General features: G+C 39.3%; 2 protein-coding genes across 4 annotated transcripts in view; one reads left to right on the top strand and one right to left on the bottom strand.

Annotated features, from left to right (window-relative positions):
• The window catches only part of LOC107711639 (A-kinase anchor protein 12-like), a 37,980-nt gene extending 28,377 nt beyond the window's left edge, over positions 1-9,603 (top strand). For all 3 annotated transcript variants that reach the window (XM_016516637.1, XM_016516638.1, XM_016516639.1), the window contains 2 exons: positions 461-5,119; positions 7,823-9,603. In XM_016516637.1, the coding sequence (XP_016372123.1) occupies positions 461-5,115 (4,655 nt within the window). In that variant the 3' untranslated portion in view covers positions 5,116-5,119; positions 7,823-9,603. The remainder of the gene's footprint in view (positions 1-460; positions 5,120-7,822) is intronic.
• Positions 9,604-10,255: 652 nt separating this feature from the next.
• On the bottom strand, positions 10,256-18,789 carry LOC107711638 (zinc finger and BTB domain-containing protein 2-like). The gene is made up of 3 exons (XM_016516636.1): positions 18,260-18,789; positions 14,479-14,659; positions 10,256-13,504 (listed from the first exon to the last, which is right to left on the bottom strand). Exons 2-3 carry the CDS (start codon positions 14,649-14,651, stop codon positions 12,091-12,093), a joined length of 1,587 nt encoding a protein of 528 aa, XP_016372122.1. The 5' UTR covers positions 14,652-14,659; positions 18,260-18,789; the 3' UTR covers positions 10,256-12,090.
• Positions 18,790-19,553: the final 764 nt, after the last annotated feature.

Genomic DNA, 19,553 nt, shown 5'->3' with positions numbered 1-19,553 from the left:
TTTTTTTTTGGTGGTCACAAGAAAGAGACCAGAAAATGTAAACTTAATATCAAATTGCCATCATATGCCTGATTAAATCTGTACAGGGGATAAAATGTTTTTGCAGGTTTTCTAGCAATGTGGCTCTGATTTCCTTCAAATGCCACAGCCCTCCATCTTGAATTAATTATATCACTAGATCATGTATTTTGCTTTTAAAACTCTAACTTGTTTTTCTACACTTAGACCTGTTGAAAACTGGCTATCCATAAGAGACAAATGAGTTTTATAAGACTTCATGAGTGTTATGATATTTAATTAATAATCTGATATTTGAGATCTGTTAATCTCATTCCTTGATGATTCCAATGATGATGATTTGATTTATGCTATTAAGTGTGAACTTAGGTAACTTGAAATATTGTAACTGAAATAAATATACTAGAAACTTTACTAAAACTTTGCATATTTTACATTACAGTTGGCCAGACGGACACCATCACCCAAAAAGAAGACAGCCCTGAAACAACTGAGGTGCATCAAGAAGAGGTTGCCCCTCAGGTTAATGGAGAGAAAGGAGACGATTCTGCAAATGTAGATGAAATTACAGCTACAGAAGAGAAGGCAGTAGAGGAAAAACAAGAGGAGGCCAATGAGGTGGGCTTCAAGAAGATCTTCCGTTTTGTTGGATTCAAGTTCACACTGAAGAAAGACAAGAATGAGAAGACTGAGCCTGTGCAACTGCTGACAGTGAAGGAAGCAGAGAGTGGTGCAGATGCAACTTCTGAGGAAAAGAAAGAGGAACTTTCAGCAGAGGAAGACAAATCTGTGGAAGACAAATCACCAGAGACTACAGAAAAAGACCAAGAGGCCACGACTGAAGTGATTGATAAGGCAGAAGAACCAGCAGACCAAACTGTAGTTGATGTCCCATCAGAGACTGAAAAGGCCAGTGAGGAGGTGACTGAAAAATCTGCTGAAGAAACAGGGTCAATATCAGAGAAAGAACCAGAGCCAGAAGGGCCAACTGAATTGCCCACAAGTCCACTCTCTCAAGAGACACAGAGTCCCTTTAAGAGGTTTTTCACTCAGGGAATCTTTTCTAACCTTCGGAAGAAGGCAAGCTTCAAAAAGCCCAAAGATGAGGAACAAGTCAAGGATAAGTCTGCAGAGGAGGACATTAAGGAAACTGAGGAGACAGCAGAGGGTGCTATTGAGGGTACAGAGGAAGCTAAAGTGGATGCAGAGAAAGAACCAGCTGAGGGTGAGCAGATAGAGAAACCTTCTGAAAAGGTTGAAACTAAAGCTGAAATGACGACTGAAACAACTGCCACTGAGACAGAAGAGCCACAAGATCTTAAGGTGGAAGCTGAGGCTGCAAGTGAAGCTGAAACTCTGACTCAGACTGAGACTGCTGAAGCTCCAACTGCTGAAACTGCTGTTGAACCTCAAGCCACTGATGATTCAAAACCAACAATTGACAAGCCAGATGTTTCAGAAGCGGTGACAACTGAAGCTGAAATTCTGTCATCTCAGGAGAAATCCAAGGCTCAGGGAAGCCCACTAAAGAAGCTGTTTACAGGAGCAGGACTAAAAAAGCTGTCATCCAAAAAGCAGAAGAGTAAGAAAGAAGCAGAGTCAAAGCAAACAGAATCAAGTGAACAAGTTGCTGAAAACATCCAGTCATCCACTGAGTCAGCTGAGCCCCAGAAACCTGACAGCGGAGCATCGTCTCCAGAAGAATCTGGTGAACATCTTGAAGGGGAGGTAACTCAAGCTGAGGTAGCTCAAGCTGTGGAGACTAATGGTGAACCAGTCACTTCTGATAGTGAGAAGAAGAAAGATGGAATTTTACCATGGTCCTCTTTCAAAAAACTAGTCACTCCAAAAAAACGTGTCAAAAGGCCCTCTGAGAGCGAAGATGAAGCACCTGGAGACAAACCCAAATCTTCTACCCTATCTTCAACTGAGAGTGCCAACTTTGATGAGAAAACCGATGAGCCTAAACCTTCTGAAGAGGTACCATCTGAGTCTAAAGAAGAGTCACAGACAGAATCAAAGGCTGAGACAAAAGTTGAGAAGCCTGAACTGGTTGCAGAGGAACCAAAAAGAAAAATGGATACATCTGTGTCCTGGGAAGCCCTTATTTGTGTGGGGTCAGCTAAAAAAAGGGCCAGAAAGACTTCTGATTCTGATGATGAAGATCCTAAGATTGAGGAAGAAGTGCAGCAGTCAGGAGAAGAGCAGACAAAGACCGCCGAGTCCCCTCTTGTAAGCTCTGGTGAAGCTGACCATGAGAATTTGGCTTCTTCACCTGAACCAGAGGAAGAACTTGTGTCTACCTGGGAATCTTTCAAGAGGCTGGTAACCCACAGAAAGAAACCTAAAGCAGAAGACAAGGCTGATGAGGCCTCAGGCCCGGAGTATACAACATCTGATAGTGAAGCCCCCAAAGAAGAATCCTCTTTCTCTTTGAGGAAATTGATTCCACGCAGGAAGAAGAAGTCTGATGGTAAACAAGAGCAGATCTCTTCTGACATTGGCTCTGCAGAGGATGATTCTGACACTCCAGCTGTGGTGCCTCTTTCAGAATATGAAAATGAACCAGCTGCAGAAGTTGCTGTTAAGGCAGAGGAAATGAAGCAAGAATCTGCACCAGTCACTCAGGCAAAAGCCTCAGCTGAGGATAGATCCCCATCTTGGATCTCAACCACTGTGGAAAATGTTGAGGATGACACAGAGGGAAAGCAATTGAGTGACATACCTGAAGAAGGAGACACAGCTGCCACACCCAAATCAACTGATAACACTATTGCAGAGGACATTGTTGAGCTTACATCAGAAGCAGTTACGGCCCTTGAACAAGTAGAGGAGACTGAAATGGTTTCTGCTGTATCACGTGTTACAGCATCACCAGTTACATCAGGTGAGACAACTCCTGTCCCAGGTGATGGCGTAGAGAAGACTGATGTAGTACTACAAGAAGCTGTGGAAACTTTCAGCGTTACCACAAATGCCATGGCTGTCACCATGACTAATGAACAGGAAAATATAGTTGCAGTCACCACTGATGCTCTTTTGGTCGAGTCAACTATCAAGGAAGAGAAAACAGTCTTGGTTGCACATGAGAAAACAGAGGCAATTGCTGTTTGCACTGGCCTTGACACTAGTGAAATAAATGCGGTGGAGGAAGAAAGCCTCACTCAGAAGGCTTCAGTAGAGTCGGTAACAGTTGTTAGCCAGGTGCTTGTCACAGAGTTGGCTGTTGAAGACAAAACTCAAGAGCCTGAAAAGGCCAGTGTGACTGAGGATGAGGTTCATGAGGCTCAGATGGGTGGAGGTCAGACAGAGCTCAAAGAAAATGCTGTTGAGGAGAAAACACAGTTTGAAGAGATAAAGGAGACACCTGAACCTGAGTCTGTGACTGATCTCCAAGAAGTAGCAGCAGTCAAAGTAGCGCTCATCAATTCTGTACAACAGAAACCAGAGTTTCTTGAAGAGCCAGTGGTGGCAGAAAAATCCCCTCAGGTTGAGGCTGCAGGTCCTGTGGAACCAACTGTTGAAGATTCAATCTGTGCTCAAACTGTAGAAGTCACTGAAGTTGCTGTTGCTGAAGGTGAGAAAGTGCAAGAACTGGAGGATGTTAAAGACGTTAAATCCACAGTTGAGGTAGCGTCTGTGGAGGAAGTTGCCATGGCTGTAACAGAGGAGGTCATGGCAAACCTTCCAGAGGTGCCTGCTTCTCAAACTGCTGGGTCTACAGAAGATCCCATTTCTGTTATAGCCACCACTGAAGAATTTGCTATCATGAAAGAGACTGTTTGTGTTATAAGCTCAACATCTGAGATGACAGAATCCCATTCAGCAGATCTATCTCATGAAACTGTTATGGAAAAGGTTCCTCTTGTTCTTCCCACAGGTGACCACAAAATCCAGGTTATAGTGAATGATGCTGAGGTTGACTCTGCTCAAGAAATTGTTGAGGCAAACTTAGAAATAACCTCAACAAAAGTTAGGATTGTGGTTGAGGAAGTTATTGAGAATGTGAAAGAAGAAACTGAAGTGATCCAAGCAACCCGAGTGACAGAAGCAGAAATCATTGAGAAACAGAGCAGTGTTATTGTGCAAGAGGTCATTCAAAATGTTGTAGAGAACCTTGCTGAGGCACATGCAGAACAAAAAGTGTCTGAGAAGACTACTGAGGAGGTAGAACGCTGTACCACATCAGTAGATGTCAAATTTGAAGAGGCCCCAGCAGTTTCTGGAATGATTGAGGAAAACCCTTCAACAGACGTCGTTTCGGAGGAAAAAGCTCCTCTAGAAACAAGCCCAGAGAAGCCAAAAGCATCTGATGATATCTGCAAAGATGATGATGAACAAACTCACATTGTCACTGAGAAAGCAGTGAAAAGAGTTAACGACTCCATTCTGATTACAGAAACAGTTACGGTTCCTATCACAGATGAAATCCAACCTCAAAATGAGGAGGTTGCCATAGTCTCTGTGGAAGATGTGCATCAAGAAACAGAAGTAACAAAAGGTGAAGTCGAACTTAAGCAAGCAGAAGAGAAAAGGTTTAGTGGAACCACAGAAAGTGAAGAAGGAAAAAGTCAAGTTGAATCACATCCCAAGGAAGTGCCAACAGAAATCCAGCAAGAGACACAAGCTTCAGAGGTTTCTGAAGCCATATCGGAAGAAAAGATGACAGAAACATCTGTTACAGGTGCAAGTCAAGACCAGATTGTGGCTGAGCAGTGTCAAATGGCACAGGAGGTACAGATTGAGACTGCACAGGAATTTAAAGTTGGTGTCATAAATGTCATAAATGCAGATGATGTACCTGTTCAAGACCTGGGGACAAACATGAAAGAAGAAAGTTCAGAGGGTCAGGAATCAGTAGAAGACAAGCCTCAAAAAGACTTGGAAGAACCTCAAACGGAGGTTTCAACACAGGACACGACAAACCAGGGAGAGTCCAGAGATCCAGATTGTCAAAAGACAGATGCTGAAAATGTACCTGCCAAACTGGAGACTGCTACTGAGAAGACAGCAAATGCCATTACAGTGGAGGAGGGAATGGAGGAGGTCAGGAATGAGATCGAGCCTGTCTCCACAGAGGCTGTCACAGTGTCATGAGCAGGTTAGTCTTTATTAACTTAATGAAATTGATCGTTTTATTTTTCATTTTAAATGTAAATCAAAACAATTATATAAAAAATATTACGTTTCCAAAGGTAGTTTAGTCCATCAAAAAAGTTCCACATTCCTTATCACAGTTTTTGCATGGTGTCTATTTAAAAACCTCAATGGTTCTTAGTTTTATTAGGGGTAGATTTCCATTTGGTAAGATGAAAAAGCTTTTGTTCCATGTACCAGTAACCAAGGGACCTTCGATATCAAAGCAGGAATGCCGCTGCCTGATCCTTCACTTTGTATGCTGGGTCTTAAAGGGAAGCTGTGGGAAGAGAGATGAATTTGTGGTGAAAGACAGGGTATAATTCCCCACCCCCTCCCTAATGCACTTTCTTATTCCCTTCCACTCATCAAAGCCTTCAATAAGTAGCTATAGAACCAATTCATCTGATAAGATACACTGTATGATCAAATACAACCCTTAGTAGTGTCAAATCAGCATATAAGCAGAGAGAATAAAACTTAATTTCATGATTTATTTTTCTCAATGGATTAATAAACCTTGGAGAGTTGAATAGCATTATTCTTCATGTAGTACTTCACGTCAGTTTTCCCAAGAAATTATTATTATAGAATGCTGGCTTCTAACACTTGAAGGGTAATACTACATTACAGTAAGTAGATTGACATGTTCAGTAATAATTGAGCAACAGCTGGTCTTCATCTGTCCTTTAAATATTTGATATTAATCAAATATTTGAAGGGTTAAATGCATGTTGCACGCCACCCATCTTTCGGAGGAGACACACAGTGCTGAGGCCAATTGTAGTCAGAGTAATGTTTTTACATGCTTAATGAAGCCAAGCTACAATTGCATTAGTAGTACGACTACGTTTACATGATATTTTAAAAAGATGAATTATTGTTTTAGTCTGACTCAAATCAAACTATTAAAAGGCATGTAAACATACTATCATTATAACACATATTATGTTTACTTGCATTTGAAAAAAAAAAGTGAAATCAGTGGCAACTCCATAAAATAAATACATATCAAGTATTGCTCATTAGTTTTACTCTGCACCTATTAACATAACTATACTGTACAATGAGCCCTAATGTAAAGTGTGGCCAAAGAAAGTGGATGCGAGAAGAGACCTGGGTGTGTCTGATAAATGTTTGATGAGTGCTAATGCATCACTGCAGTACAGCAGAGGCTGGTGAACTATAGCATCGCAGCATGAGCTTTGGTGCACTGCTCCCTCTTCTCTCTCTCTCACTGCCCCCTTTGCCTTGGTTACTTGTGCTGAGTCATACAAACAGAGTGAGACAGTGGTGGCACAGAAGATGCAGTGCAGATGGAAGAGCAATATGTGCATTCATGTGAAATAATGGGTGACAAAGTAACATAATAGGATAGTAGCTTGTCATGTTAACTGATTAAAGAGCTGTGAGAAAAGAAAAGAGGAAAGGAGTGCAAAGCATAATGCAGTTTTGAAATCCCTGCTGAAAATTCCCACATTGCTGGTCACCAGCATATAAGGTATGTTTTGAATGCTGGGACCAGTATGGGACTCTGGTTGCTGGTTTGCTGGTTCCCAAGTGTGCTGGTGGACCTGCATAAGGTATGTTTTGCATGCAGGGACCAGCTTGGGATGCTGGTGTGCTGGTGGACCAGAATGTTATCTTTTGGGTGCTGGTATGATCTCAGCAAAAACAGAACTCACATATGTGTTACATTTCACATTTCTTAGTTTGTGTTCATAGTAATAATGACTAATTATTACTAATAATGACTAATTATCCAATTAATTGTAATGAATAATTTAATAAAGAAAAACACATAATGCCGGTTACATGTTTATTTGCACAGCAAAATCTTCAGTGTTAAATGAACACTGCTAAGTTTTCATAATGGCTTTATTTCTTCTGTGTGGTACATGTAGTGAATGCAACTTTCATTATCAAGAACTTCTCATAACCATGTTATTGAACAAGCTGCTTATTATTATATTATTTGGCATTTTTCTTTGTTTTCATATCTCTAAATGTTTGTGTTTTGCAATGTACACAAGCTCTTTTTAACTGTTTTAACTTATTTGTGTACAGATCCTTTGAAATTGATGAAAAAATCCTTTAAAAACGTTTCACCAGTTAGATTTTTTTTTCTTTGATATTCAAAACTTCAGGTAACATTGATTAATAATATAATCATATCTAAAATTCTCAGTTCTGCCATCAACAGAGGGAGCAAAATAAATGTATTACAATAAATCATGTTTAAAATGCAATGTACATAATCTTATATGGAGTTTACATCATTAATGCCTTAAACAATGAAATATGCAAATAAAAACAATGCTTGTTCCCAAACACATTGCTTGCATACAGACACACTACTCACGCCTACTCACACTCAACCCTGCTTGTGAGCCAGCTTCACCAGCTCCATTTCGCTTGAGAACAGCATGACTATGCTGGTCTACCAGCTAAAGTAGCACTAACCAGCACTGTACCAGTACTGACCAGCATGAACCAGCCTGGATCATTATGGAATTCATCCTGGTTTATGCTGGATTTTCAGCAGGGATAGCATTTGAATTAGCAGAATTAGCATTTTAAGTAAGCTTAAAATGTATTGCAAACAAAATTCTAATGTGCTAGAATTGTTTTTTATCACCATTTTCTCATCATTCTTTTTGTCTTGCAGTCTGCATATAGAAAGCGGTCACATGACTGGGGCACAGAGCTTGCCGGAAAGCAGAAAGTGAGTGGCAGCCATGGAGGACACTAAGAGACAGTGCTCTGTACCAACTCCCAGAGCAGGAGACTCAAGGCCAATCTCCCTTCTCTCTCTCTCCTTAAATCCATCCATTCACCCCTCTTTTCCTTTTTCTAAATTCCTTATAACTCAGCTGCCATGTCACAAGGTCTCGCGCCTCACTGGACTCACTGAGGGATGTCCCCTACTCCCACTTTCCTGTATTTTGCCAAATTGCATCAGATGCCATTTTCCCACCTGCAACTTTTGTGATGAACTTTTTCTTTTTTTATTAGTTGTCAGCAGCCTGTCGAATGGAGAGAATATTGTATGAGCGAATGTGTGTCTGTGGTGTTGAAGTAGGTGGGTTGTTATTTTGTATATTGTATTTAAATCTAAAATATTCTCTCAACCCTCTCAAACATGTTCTAACCTTCTAAAAAAAACATTGAAATCGATGTCATGCTGGTGTAAAACTACAAAATATTATTTAGACGTGTCATTTTAACAAACATGGTACAGATACACCCTCTACAGCTATAGCAAATGAAAAAGCGCATAACATGCTGTGGCTGTAATGTGAAAATGAGGTAAAATTCAGTTAACTCTGAAACACAATGTCCAGTCATTATCATCTCCATTCTCACTATAGATATACCACTTCGTCCCTTACTGTGAAATGTTGTCTTTTTATTATGTATATTTATCATGTACAATCACAATGAACAATTTCACCATTAATGTGTGACATTTGAGATTTTAAGAGTCAGATGTTCAATTTGATTTGCTTTTAGTGGTACCCTGTGAAAATTGATGATCATGATGATAAATGCCTGCATGAGTAGGGAACGTTTAGAAAAGGACATTTTTTGATTGTCCTCACCGTACATGTGCACTTCACTGTTTAACGGCCTTAGCGAATGCATGTTTCAACACCAAAAATGCACCCGAGGTTAAAAGAAAATTGTGAGATAATTGTACAAGGAGAACTGAAGTAACATCATGTATTGGTACACGCTCCAACACAGGTTACACGTGGTTTTAATTCACAGATATGTGGGTATTCAGTAATATAGTGTAGAATATTTTTCACATTCCTAATCGCTGTATCAAGGACTATTTCTTTGACAGACGTAGTAGATGCCTTATTGTCAGTCTCTATGAAGTGAGTATATTATATAGCCATACATGCAGACAGGAAGACGAGGAAAGCATTTCAAAATCAAATGTAAATGAGTGACAGTTGTTGTGTGTTTGGATGATGATGATGATGGCAAACTGTAAAGGAAAATTTAGTACAAGTAAATTCAGGTCTTTGATCTTAAAACGTTTTTTTTTATTTTTTTTTTTAAATGCATATCCAAAATTCGAGCATTCGAAATGTATATGCGGGTCAACATTCAGAAAGCCTGCAAATGACAAGAGTTTGCATAGCGGTGCATTATCTTTAATAGAAAAACAGCTTTGCTACTACTGTCACGCTTTGAATGAACAGCCCACTCACATTCTTTTCTTAGCTTTTTATAATACGGTCTACTGTGAAGCTCTTTAACATTTGTACAAATTGTATACCTATGTACCGTAAGTCATATTGTAATATTAACAAATAACCAGTGAATGTTATATACCAGTAGCATGAGTCTCACTTCTTTTTGTATTCTTCAAGCTGTTAATAGTATGGTTACAAAATCATGTCTATATTTCATTTAAATAAAGCTAGCGTAAATCAAGCTTGCCTTTTCTTTTCGTTGCCCTTTGTTCTGTTTGTGTGTATTGCTAGGTATTGTGAGGATACAGAAAAAGCAATCTAAGTATATATAACTGAATTGGCATAAGCTAACTGCTGGTCATATTTAAGCAGTTAAAGTTTTTGCAAGTTTTGGTGTTGTGGCGCCTCATAAAAAAAGCCCAATGGTGCCACCTTGTGGCTCACACAACCAGACGAATAAAATTGCTGTTGTAAATTATTTTCAAAAATAAGCAGCAGTGCTATTTCATGTTATAATATTAATAGTGTTTGTTTCACATGGGTGGAGTATACAAAGGATATTTAAGAAAAGTTTAATTTAGAAAGGTTTTCTAATACCTGTTATACATGGCTGTACAAAATTGCCTCTAGCAAAGAATGGATTACTTGGTAAGTACCATTAAAAAGTTTGGGGTTGGTAAAAAATGTTAAATGTTAACAAAGGCTGCATTTATTTAATAAAAATACAGTAAAAACAGGAATGTTGTGAAATATTATTATTAATATTTTAAAATTAAAATATTTTTACATTTTATGTTTTAATTTGTTGAATAAAAGTATTTCTTAAAAAAAAAAAAAAAAAAAACGTACACAAACTTTTGAACAGTATTGTATATTAAGGAAATAAATACACATTTCAAAAACATAATGATTTATTACCATTATTCACAATGAAAATGCAAAGGAAGTATTTTTTTCCAGAGACAACTGTTCATGTTCCTGAGGAGTGAGAGATCACAGTATGTTTGCCTTGGCTTTGGGGCACCTTTACCCCTCCCCTCCCTATAACTGCCTCAAAGAGTAACAACTTGCATATGTACAAATAATAAAGAATTGTAACAATACTACAGAAAAAAAAGGCACGACATTGCCTGATGTATGATTACAAGTAAGAAACAGGAGGCCTCGTCAAAATTAACATTACAATTAAAAAAATATATATCCTTGTAACAAAATGAAGCAAATGGTCATTCCTGGGTTCTAATTAGCTTTTCAGTAGTAACAACTCACAGTGCCCTTACAATAAATTCCTACACGGTCTTTACAAAGAGAAAGATGGAAGAAATATTTAGCACTGAATGTAAATCGCCCTGGTTTTACGTTTCCTGATGTAGCACAAGTATATTGATGAGAGTAGTCAGGGATCTTTAGTAGATATCAGTGCTTTTACAGCATGACCTCGCTGTCAGTTTCATTAAAACAAAGACAGCCAATGCAGAGATGACAAATATACAGACACTAGAATGGATAATATTCGACAGTAAATGCATTGAATACACAACCTCTTGAGATTATAAAATTCTTTGTAAATAAAGCACTGTACATAAAATTAGAACATTTATATAAAACTCAAAAATAAGGAATTTAAAAGCATATTCAAGCAAATCATTTCATGGCAAAATTAAATCGGCGAACAGTGACAGAAATATCTCCCTTCAAGCAACGTTATGTACACGTGTACGAATGGCCACAGTGTTTTCTAAATTCACACAGTAACAACTTTGATTAAACACACAGCACAACTGTAAACATGTTGAACCACAGTGAGAGCAACACAACCAGACTGCTGATGAGCTGCCGCCAACCAGTTTTACAGTGTGGATGTTTATCATTTAGGCGGCAATGGCACAAAAAAGCACTGTAACAAACACATGTGAAATTACAAAAGTGGAATAATTAGGCAAATATATTGTGGGCCACGTTAACAATATAAATGATGATGTTCGACAGGTAATCTGGCACTGCATGAAGGTTATCTACAATTACACCTTGCTCTTGCTAACCCAACGCATGTAATGAGAAATTAGAAACAGTGTGAGAAAGAAAAACTTTGAGATCTGTGCAACACTTCCCGGAGGCACTGTAAGATAAAGTTGACTTTGATCCTCGACCCTTTGATGCAAATTGCAGGTTAGTTTAAAACCGGTTGAGGTAGTGAATGCTCATCCTAAACCAAGAAAATGTCATTTTATTTTCAAAAGAAATTTTGGTGCTGTACTCAAACTAATCATTTTGTGGCTTTAATGTTTTAAATATTCTATTGAGTTACCAATCCAACCTAATGAGGTCTACGTCTGATCTGCACTGTGACAAACGCAGGATTACAGCGGTTCACTACATCCGTTTTTCTGTATGCTGTTAGACAGGAAGAAAGAGCTTTAACTGCAACACAAACTAAATGACCCAAGTAACTAATAAACTCCTTGAAAGAAATACAGAATCAAGCAGGAATTTGACTTGGACTAAAGATGCTGTAAATCTGTTATAAATATAGTAACCAAATTTATGTGTTAAAAAAAAAGCAGAAAGTAGAAGTACTTTTCAGTACTTTCCAGAAGTAAAATCCCCAGAAAAAAGAAACAATATAACAGAATTTTCCATCTGTAGCGTAACTTCTGATCATAATTTACCCACGATTGAAATGCAATACATTAAAAAAAACAATACTTTGAAGTGGATGAATGCAAAGCTATTCTACAAAGACTTCCTCAGTTTTGATAGGCGTTATCAACGGCCCACCATTGGATGAATCCGAGCCTTCGTCTTTGGCCAGGCTGTCATTGTTAAGCCCACTGATGGCCATTTCTCCAGCCGCTCCAACTGAGAGCGCACCCTGGTTGAAGCACAGGTGCTTGATCACCTCATTGGGGCTGGAGAAGGTCATTTCACACACATTGCATTTGTATGGTCTCCCAGAAGAGCCGAGAAACAGCGCCTCCATTTGGCTGGAGTCGTCCGCGGCGCACAGCTCCATGCTCTGTCGGTCTACCATGGTGTACGCTGGCTCCGAGCCCAGATTCATGCAAACGTGCCGGGCCGCTTGGTTGGCCCGACAGAAGCTCTTGCCGCAGGCGCTGCAGCGGTACGGCTTTCCCGTATGGATGTACATGTGCTCTCTCCAGTGGCTCTTCTGGATGAACTTGCGGCCACAAGTGGAGCACTCATATTTCCTCCGCTTCACTTCCCGCTCCATGTCAGCCGCACCCTCTAGGTTGTCAATATCAGCAATATCGGACGGAGGTGGAGTGTCGGCCTGGGGCTGCGCCATGCACAGGCTGACTGCAGTTGTTGTTGGGACGGGCATAGCTGTTTCAGGGTGTGGTGAGTCTTTTGAGTACACATGTTGCTCGCTGTCACTGGCACCGTCCACGATGATGGGAGTGGCTGCAGTGGCTTCGCTGCCTCTGAGAACTTCCTCCACCTCTGGTGTGGCGGCACCTCCAGTCACCGACTCGAACACCAGGGGAAGCATAGCCTGAGTGTGTAGAAGCAGGTGCTCTCGTAAGGCTCCTCGCTGGATGAAGCGATCCCCGCAGACATGGCACGTATAATGCTTCCTCAAAGAGGAACTTCTTCTCATGATGCTGGGCTTCACATGCCGAATGGTGTTGGTGCTCAGGGAGCAAGACGGGGGCTCACTTGCAGATGTTTCCGTCTCACCGCCTTCCCTCACAAACTGACTGGTGCTCACAGACGCTTCCATCTCCGCTTCTGACAGAGCTTGCCTGTGCTTGGATACAAGTGAGGTAGCTTTGTTTGTGGTAATGCACTTCCCATCGAGCAAACTGCCACCTTCCGAGTCGAACGGCGAAGAGAGATGCGTTCTCGCTGAGAGGCGGTTTGTGAGTGTGGCCTGTTGGTCTGATATCTGAATGCCATAAAGAGAGGACGACAGGGGAAGGCTGACCTCAGGGTGCCCCTGAGTCACATGGCTAGCCAGACTTGCCTCCTGAATGAGAGGGTACGCATGCAGGAACTTGACGCCCTGCTCAAGGCGAGCTGGGTCGATAAACTGTGTCGCCAGTTTTCCGGTGTACATCAGATTGAGGAGGTAGCTGAAGATGTCGGGCTGAATGTCAGCAGGCTTCAAGCGAACACAGTCACTGGTTGAGAGGATAAAGAAACAGGTGTTTGAATATGTTGGGGGAAAAAAATACACCAATCTTTATGCTATGGAAGTGCTTTAATACCTTACATTTTAGCACAAATGTTTATCCCTAAATAAGGCATTTATTGCACATTAAAAAAAAATCTCAAAATGATTAGACTAACATGCACAATCTGTTGGTATCAATTATCAATATTGGCTATTTGTCCAGTTGATAATTGTGTATTTTCTCCTATTACAGTTTACATGTAGACTATCTAATGTTAAAGTTACTTTAATCTTTAAGGTTGGAATACACTACATGGCTTTTGCCCAGATTTCTGCCTCATTACAGTCTAGTTGACGCTACTTGCCAAAAGTAAGAGCCAATCTGCAGTCTTTTGGCAGTTGGATTTGATAAACTTAGCAAAAAATCATGTAGTGTAAATTTTTTTTCCAGCTTCGCACTATGATTGTGTCCAGTCAGAGGATATTAAAGGGGTCATATGATGCAATTTCAAGTTTTCCCAACCTTAAACCGCATAAACACATTTCATTACACCAAATACACAAAATAATGTTCTTTTTAGGAACATCATATGACCCCTTTAAACATGTTTGATGTTTGTCATGCATCTCCTAGCAATGAGGCACATTATACTGCGTGAGTTTGTTGTGTTCAGGAAGACATGAAAGTCTAGTAGTGTGTGATCCTAAGTCATTCAATATGATGCCCAAATTTTTTCAGATTTGAAAAGTCATGTAGTGTATTCAAGCCTTTTTCATATTGCACATTATAATGTTGTGATGCCTAAATTTACTTGTAGCATTTAAAATTAATACTTTTTTTATTTTTTTATTTTTAATTTATTTAGACAAATTAGTTTCAAATTTTAATATTGGCCATTTATTAGTTATAACATGAGAACAATTATCAGCTTACCATATCACATTCCTAATGTAGGCACAAAATGGACATAAAGCTGTTACCTGTCCTGGTGTATAAATAGCATTCTGAAGTAATTCGAGAATGCGGCCAATACGGCCTTGTGTGCTTTGAAAAAGACATCACCGATGGCGACCGTGCAGTCACACAGGAAGCCAAACTCCCTCTGCGCGTTGAGCTGCTGCAGAAGGATAAGACCATGATTGGCCAGTTCCATACTTCCACCTACACAGAAAGGGCCAGAGATGACAGTCAACTTCCTGTCTACTACAGACCACAATGCACCAAAAAAAAAAAAAAAAGACTGAGTGAAAGAAGGCTGTTAGTTGTCTGTTGATATGGACTTAATCAGCAGTGAACAGCCATAAATATGAATCCAACAGTGTAAAACCAAATAATAAGCTAAACTCTAGAGTACACTTGGAATATGAATATTACAACTAGTAGACTACTATTGCTCATACTTAGAGTTGATGGGTTTGTTTAAATCCTTTACCCCAAGTATGACACTTTGGCACACAACTCTTCCCCCATGATTTGTGCAACTAAAATGAAATAACATGAACCTTAAACTGTGTTGCTTTTTGGGAAGGTATTCTGTTACTTTAAGCGATAGGATTTAATTACAGTGCTTTTAAAGCAGTCCATACAGTGCTTTCAAGGCACAGCAGTTCATCTATTAAAGCCTAAAACCTAAACACCATTTCTTTTGCTACTTTCTTTATATCTGCAAATCTACTTCTCATTCACATTTAAAGGGTTAGTTCGCCCAAAAATGAAAATTCTGTCATTAATTACTCACCCTCATGTCGTTCCAAACCCGTAAGACCTTTGTTCATCTTCAGAACACAAATTAAGATATTTTTGATGAAATCCGAGAGCTTTCTGACCCTGCATTGACAGCAAGGGAACTACCACCTTCAAGGCCCAGAAAGGTAGGACATTGCTAAAATATTCCATGTGACATCAGTGGTTCAACCTTAATTTTATGAAGCTACGAGAATACTTTTTGTGCGCAAAGAAAACAAAAATAACGACTTTAACAATTCTTCTCTTCCCTGTCAGTGTCCACCGCCGTTCACAAGAGTACCACAACACATGCGTGTGCATTCCTCTGCTTGTAAACAAGGCGCAGCGCATGCATGTTCAACGTCAGTGAGAACCGTAAGGTTGAACCACTGACGTCACATGCACGATTTTAACGATGTCCTTACTACATTTCTGTGCCTTGAATGTGATAGTTCACTTGCTGTCTACGCAGGGTCAGAAAGCTCTCGGATTTCATCAAAAATATCTTAATTTGTGTTCCGAAGATGAACGAAGGTCTTATGGGTTTGGAACATCCTGAGGGTGAGTAATTAATGACAGAATTTTCATTTTTTTTCAGAATTATCCCTTTAAAGGCCTGTTCACACCAAGGACGATAACTATACAGATAACGATAAAAATATAATTCTAAAAATCGTTCTCAATATTAAAGAATAGCAGAGTCCACACCGCAGCTATAACGATAAAGGCACAGAGAAACGATATCGTTGGAATCACTTTCAGAACAATTTTTTTTCCAGCTGATGAACGATAAAAACATTGACAGTCAATCAGAATCAATCCTGCTATAACGAGCTTGAGAATTTAAAGCAGCAGACAAGCGTGCGCTTGGAATAAACAGATGATATCGTACGCTGGCTGGTGTGGACGCTAATGAAGTTATCTTTATAGTTATTGTTCTTGGTGTGAACGGGCCTTAAGACTAAGCAATTCCTATTGATCAAGCTGAAGGAAGGTTTTGTTGATTATGCATTCTCAAGACATTTTTAAACAGAATTACTCTAAATGGAATGTGTAGTTATCATATTCACCCCCATTTGAAGCTTTTCATATTCCCCCAAGATATATATTTAAAATATTTGAGACCTCTCTAATTATAACAAATCTTTTTTTTTATTATTCTGCAGGGAAAAAACAAGACAGAAAACACAAGAATATTATCTGAATAAGACTCGATTCTGATGAGATATCGACAAAATGGTTAGACAGAATAAAAACAGTCAGACTACCATGTGATCTCAACCTTGTAACCCTGACAACATGGCCCCAACAGAGCAGTCAGATCCAGCCAAGGGCCAAACATCTGAGGCAACTTTTAAATACTGAACCCTGATCCCTGAGGTTATTAACCCTCATCTACCAGAACCAGCTCAGCAGCCTCTGTGCCTTGAATGTCCAATGTCCATTACCCTAAAGGTCAATCACAGGCTTTGTGTGTCACATGACTCGCTCTTCAGGCAGCATTCCTGAGGTTACTTCCTCTCAACCCCTCTTTAGTGGAGAACAGACAAGTCCACAGAGCCTACAGACTCCCTGCCATGGGCTGTAATGTCACATAGCTGTGTGTAAAGACTGCAAAACATTTCTTAACAGTAATTTATGTCTACATTAAGCTGGCTCCTTTCAATCGTCCAATCGCACCAGTGATTTTGGAATATACTGACTCACACCGAAAGAACTACAATCCCATGACCCACTGAAAATGACAATCAAATTAAAAGCCAAGGGGAAAACTACGGATTAAATAAAAATATAAATATTTTATGTTTATTGCAAAATATGCAAATACATTAGCTATACATTAGGTTCTAGCTGAAGTAGTAGTACTTTTTTTGTACTTTTCACAAAAAAAAGTATTCGGACATACTACTCATCTCAACTATTGTTTTTCACCTACTATATAGTACGGAAGTAGGCATATTCGGACACAGGGTGACTTCTACACTATTTGCGGTGCTTCATGGGAGGGGGCGGGCACTAAAGAGTTCTTCGCAATTCTCTGATTGGTGGAGATTTCCGCTGTTGAACTGATGATTATTTATACATAATGATTATTTTAAAAATAAGTTGAAATAATGCAGACTGACAGCTTCAACAAAAACATGCACCATCTACTAATAACCTCGTAGCTCACAGTAGAGATTTAGAAGTTATTGTTAAAGATCATTTCCCCTATGGAGAAAATGAATGGGGTTTTTAGTTCCAGAACAGACTGTTGCCCATGTACTGTTCATTGCATGTGTCATGTGATGTCAACATGGCAGTACCCAAGAGGAAGTGGAATAAAACAGCCTTTTCTAGAAGACTGATATGTCAGAATTTCTAAGACTATTCATAAAAATCTGTTAAATTATTTTTGTGCAAAACAATTTTAAATAGCTAAACATATTGAGTGAAGCTTTCACTCAATAAGTCACCAGGCATTCAGCAACCATCGAAATTTATTGGAATATACAAACAGTGACATGACAGATTTTATCCAAGTACATTTATAAACGGTTTACATGTGTTTCCTGCTACCTAAATATAATATATAACTTTGCAGTTCCACACACAGAGATTATACGTCTAACTTCCAGTTCCAAACCACTCATTGTGGGTTTGTAAACTAGCTCCTCCCACTACGGAGACACGTGGAACGGACAGATCACCCGCAGAGACCGACCACTTCCGCAATCTGTTTTTCTTCGCAAATAGAAAATAAACCGTCAAAAACTGAAACGTGATGACTGATACGATCACGCGCAAACGCTCCCTGCTCGATCAGCACATGATCCAGCGACCTTACCGTGAATTTAGCCGAAAATTCACAATAACAGCGATATAACCCCAGAACGGAGCATCAGATACGAGAAGCAAATAAACGGAGCTTCGTGAAACGGGTACACATACACGGGGGGGAAGGGATGGTCACCGAATAAATAAACTAAACGAAAAACAACAAATACAGAAATTAAGCACTAAATGATAAAGGTTGATGGGTGTAAACACAAGTACCTTTCCTCCGCGTGAGTGTGTGGAGTTCGGCGAGTTGTTGTCTGTTACCGGAGGACTTGTCCGTTGGGCTCGCAGCTGCTCTGTTCCTCTCAAACGCAGCATTGGCGGCGATGGTCGTCGGTGTTTTCCGGTCGGGTTACGTTACAATCACATGACTGTGTAAAAGGGCTTAAAAACAGCGGTTGTAAAACCCACTTCCCTGGGATGCCAAAACAAGCGGTCTTTGGCGCTAAGAGCCGCCAAATGAGTGCACTGGTGAACGTTACGGGTGTCGTTCTCCTCATGTGTTCACGGTGCGGCGGAGATGAATGTTGAGCAATCATTCAGGGGCGACGATCGTTGGTGAACGTTACACATAAACGGATTTTAGTGGAGTTGGATAGCCGTAGGTCACGCTACCCACCCCCACATGAAGATAACGTATCGAGACAGAGACACGCAGAAGGGCTATTTGCATTTCAGTTGCACTTTTACAGCCAAGAGAAATGGGCTCACGAGAAATGCGCGTATTATTTGGAGCACTATCATTTCACACCAACAGGCTGCAATAAACGTAATGAGGCTTCTGATTTGTTTAAATATACATAATCAGTATTATTTTCAACTAAATATATATTTATTCACGTATCCTTTGGGTAAAAACGACATAAATATATTAAAATATTGAATAAATATATATTGAAATAAATGACCAGACGCACAAATAGAACGTTTCTTTATTTAATCATTCATTCACTCATTAATTAGTAAATTAATAAATATGTGACTAAAATTATTTAAAATATTAAATAAATAACAAAATAAACCTAAATAAATAAATATGACTGATTGGGTTATTGGGCGGGGTTATTTATTTCGTTTTTATTTATTTTAATTTCTGCAGGTTAGTTTTTCCACGTGTTTTTTTTTCTGAAGTCTTTAAAAGATACTTGTTTTAAAATCTTTATACAATAAAAAAAAAAATTATAAATATGCTGTTTGTTTATCTTTATATGCCAAATAAAAATATTTCATTTTAGTCCCAGAAAGACTATCCTTGTTTTATGTTGTTCTCACTAATCAATTCATTTATTTTAATGTGAAGAATTAACATGGCCTTTTCCGTGTTCTTTCATTAGATATATTTCAGTGATAGTGATTTAAATGCATCTAGCCTTTAAATAGCTACATGTTGTTGTAAAAGGAATTAAATTTCCCTAAGATCTTTTTTTATGAATCATTACCCTGTGAAAATCATTGCATTGGTTCCATTCTGAATGATTCAAGTGAAGCTGGACATGGTTTTATATATATA

The sequence above is a fragment of the Sinocyclocheilus rhinocerous genome, unplaced genomic scaffold (assembly GCF_001515625.1).
Source record: "Sinocyclocheilus rhinocerous isolate Xijiao unplaced genomic scaffold, SAMN03320098_v1.1 scaffold1169, whole genome shotgun sequence".
Classification (NCBI taxonomy): domain Eukaryota; kingdom Metazoa; phylum Chordata; class Actinopteri; order Cypriniformes; family Cyprinidae; genus Sinocyclocheilus; species Sinocyclocheilus rhinocerous.
Note: the sequence above shows the minus strand (reverse complement) of the source record. Positions and strands in the feature narration are given on the sequence as shown.